At 39.5% G+C, this 1932-nt stretch overlaps 1 protein-coding gene across 1 annotated transcript; it reads left to right on the top strand.

Moving 5' to 3' along the window:
- Positions 1–766: 766 nt before the first annotated feature.
- Positions 767–1657, top strand: fabp4b (fatty acid binding protein 4b). The gene is made up of 4 exons (XM_059338697.1): positions 767–925; positions 1039–1214; positions 1292–1393; positions 1527–1657. The coding sequence occupies exons 1-4, from the start codon at positions 853–855 to the stop codon at positions 1575–1577; spliced, it is 402 nt and encodes a 133-aa protein (XP_059194680.1). The 5' UTR covers positions 767–852; the 3' UTR covers positions 1578–1657.
- The last annotated feature ends 275 nt before the right edge of the window (positions 1658–1932 follow it).

Below are 1932 nucleotides of genomic sequence, written 5' to 3'. Positions count from 1 at the left end.
GATGTTTGTTAATGTTCAATTATGGAAGAAAAAAGTGCACCTTTCCTTCTACACAGTGGAATGTAACTAAGTACAATTTTGACCAACTTGGAATATTTCCATTTTATAAATCTCCATACTTCTACTTAACTACATTTGGAGGCAAATAGTGATTTTTTTTACTCCACTACGTTTAACAGACAGCTTTAGTTACTTTTCAGGTGAAGATTGAACATGAAAACATGATCAATTTGAAGTGATTTAATTAGACCTCAAAGAATATTAAGTAGCTAAAATGAGCTCTACATTAAGAAAAAAAACGGTGCTAACATAAATGCATAAATAATAATAATAGTCATATAATATAGGCTATAAATCAGTCTGAGTGGGTCCATTCTGCATGAGTATGAAGTACATTTTGATGCTGATACTTTTGTACTTGTAGTTTTGGATGCAGGACTTTAACTTGTAAAAGAGGAGTATTGTCTCAGTGTGGTATTAGTACTTTTACATCCAATCAAACCTTTGTTCACCTCTACTAATGCTGCAGTCAGCAGACCTGGGCTAAACTCACATATTCAGTCCATTTTCAGGAAACACATCATGAAAATCTGATTAAAAACACACACACACACACACACACACACACACACACACACACACACACACACACACACACACACACACACGCCCATTAATCCGCCCGTTTCCATGGCAACGCCAGCGCCTGCTCCGGATTGGTTGGCCCTGAATGCAGCACGTGTTTTCACCGGCCTTCAAATATGTCTAATTTTTCCCCTGAGCGGCAGTCTCTATCTGTGCTTCACGGGTGATCCTGTCAGAGCGTGCAGACTAAGATTATTACTCTTCATCATGGTTGAGCAGTTTGTCGGAACCTGGACTCTCACCTCCAGCGAGAACTTCGATGAATACATGAAAGCAATCGGTATGGTTGTTTCAATTAGTGTTAATTGTTATATTACTTTGCCAGGGCGAGGTATCTTGCAGCATGTTCCCTTTTAGCAGAGCAGGATTAATTAATTAATCATTGTGTTGCAGGTGTGGGCTTCGCCACCCGCCAGATGGGCAACATGGCGAAGCCTAACCTGGTGATCAGCGTGGACGATGCTGGCTTTGTTTCCATGAAGTCTGAGACGACTTTTAAGACCACAGAGATCAAGTTCAAGCTGAGCGAAGAATTCGAGGAGACTACTGCAGACGGCCGAAAGACCAAGGTGAGCAATACTATCATTTAACACACCATGCTCATTTTATATTCCTTATGTTCTGACAAGACAAACATGATTTTCAGACCGTCATCACTTTTGACAATGGCAAACTGGTGCAGCAACAGACCTGGGATGGAAAGACAACCACGCTAGAGCGAGAGATTCAGGATGGAAAACTAACAGCTGTGAGTAATTAACTCAGCATCCATTGCTATTAAGATTATTTGTGGATACGTTTCACGTGCATCCCTAATGTTTGCATTATAAAAACGCATCTTTTGATAAGATATTTCTAACGTTTGAACATTGTCTCAACAGAAATGTGTCATGGATGATGTGGTTGCAGTGAGGACCTATGAAAAGGCTTAAAGATCTCTCATTTAGACTACATACAAGACCCCAAATGCACTGAGCTTTTGCCAAACATGCCAATAAAATCTGAACTGTGATTCTGCAAACTGTGATTATTGTGTGCATGAGAAACACATTTTGATGGTGCACCTGTGTTGTTTTGAAGTCAATATTTGCATGCCCCACCTAGTTTGTCCTTTTGGACCTAACTTATTTTCACATACACACTTGCTGAGGCAGCTGATGTCCAGCTTTCTGAAATAAACCCTCTTAGTTTTTTTTCTTTTTTTTTTTTTTCTTGAAGTATAACTTCCCTGAGGTCACAAATCAACAAACTGAATGTTTATTGACTCAGAAAAATGACAACACTGAC

Source organism: Centropristis striata, chromosome 8, assembly GCF_030273125.1.
Source record: "Centropristis striata isolate RG_2023a ecotype Rhode Island chromosome 8, C.striata_1.0, whole genome shotgun sequence".
In the NCBI taxonomy this organism is placed as follows: Eukaryota; Metazoa; Chordata; class Actinopteri; order Perciformes; family Serranidae; genus Centropristis; species Centropristis striata.
This window is presented reverse-complemented; position numbering and strand designations above follow the sequence as displayed.

Coding starts and splice junctions, on each gene's coding strand:
- fabp4b (XM_059338697.1), top strand. CDS start 853: ATGGTTGAGCAGTTTGTCGGAACCTGGACTCTCACCTCCAGCGAGAAC. Junction 926..1,038: donor TGAATACATGAAAGCAATCG/GTATGGTTGTTT, acceptor ATTGTGTTGCAG/GTGTGGGCTTCGCCACCCGC. Junction 1,394..1,526: donor AGGATGGAAAACTAACAGCT/GTGAGTAATTAA, acceptor TTGTCTCAACAG/AAATGTGTCATGGATGATGT.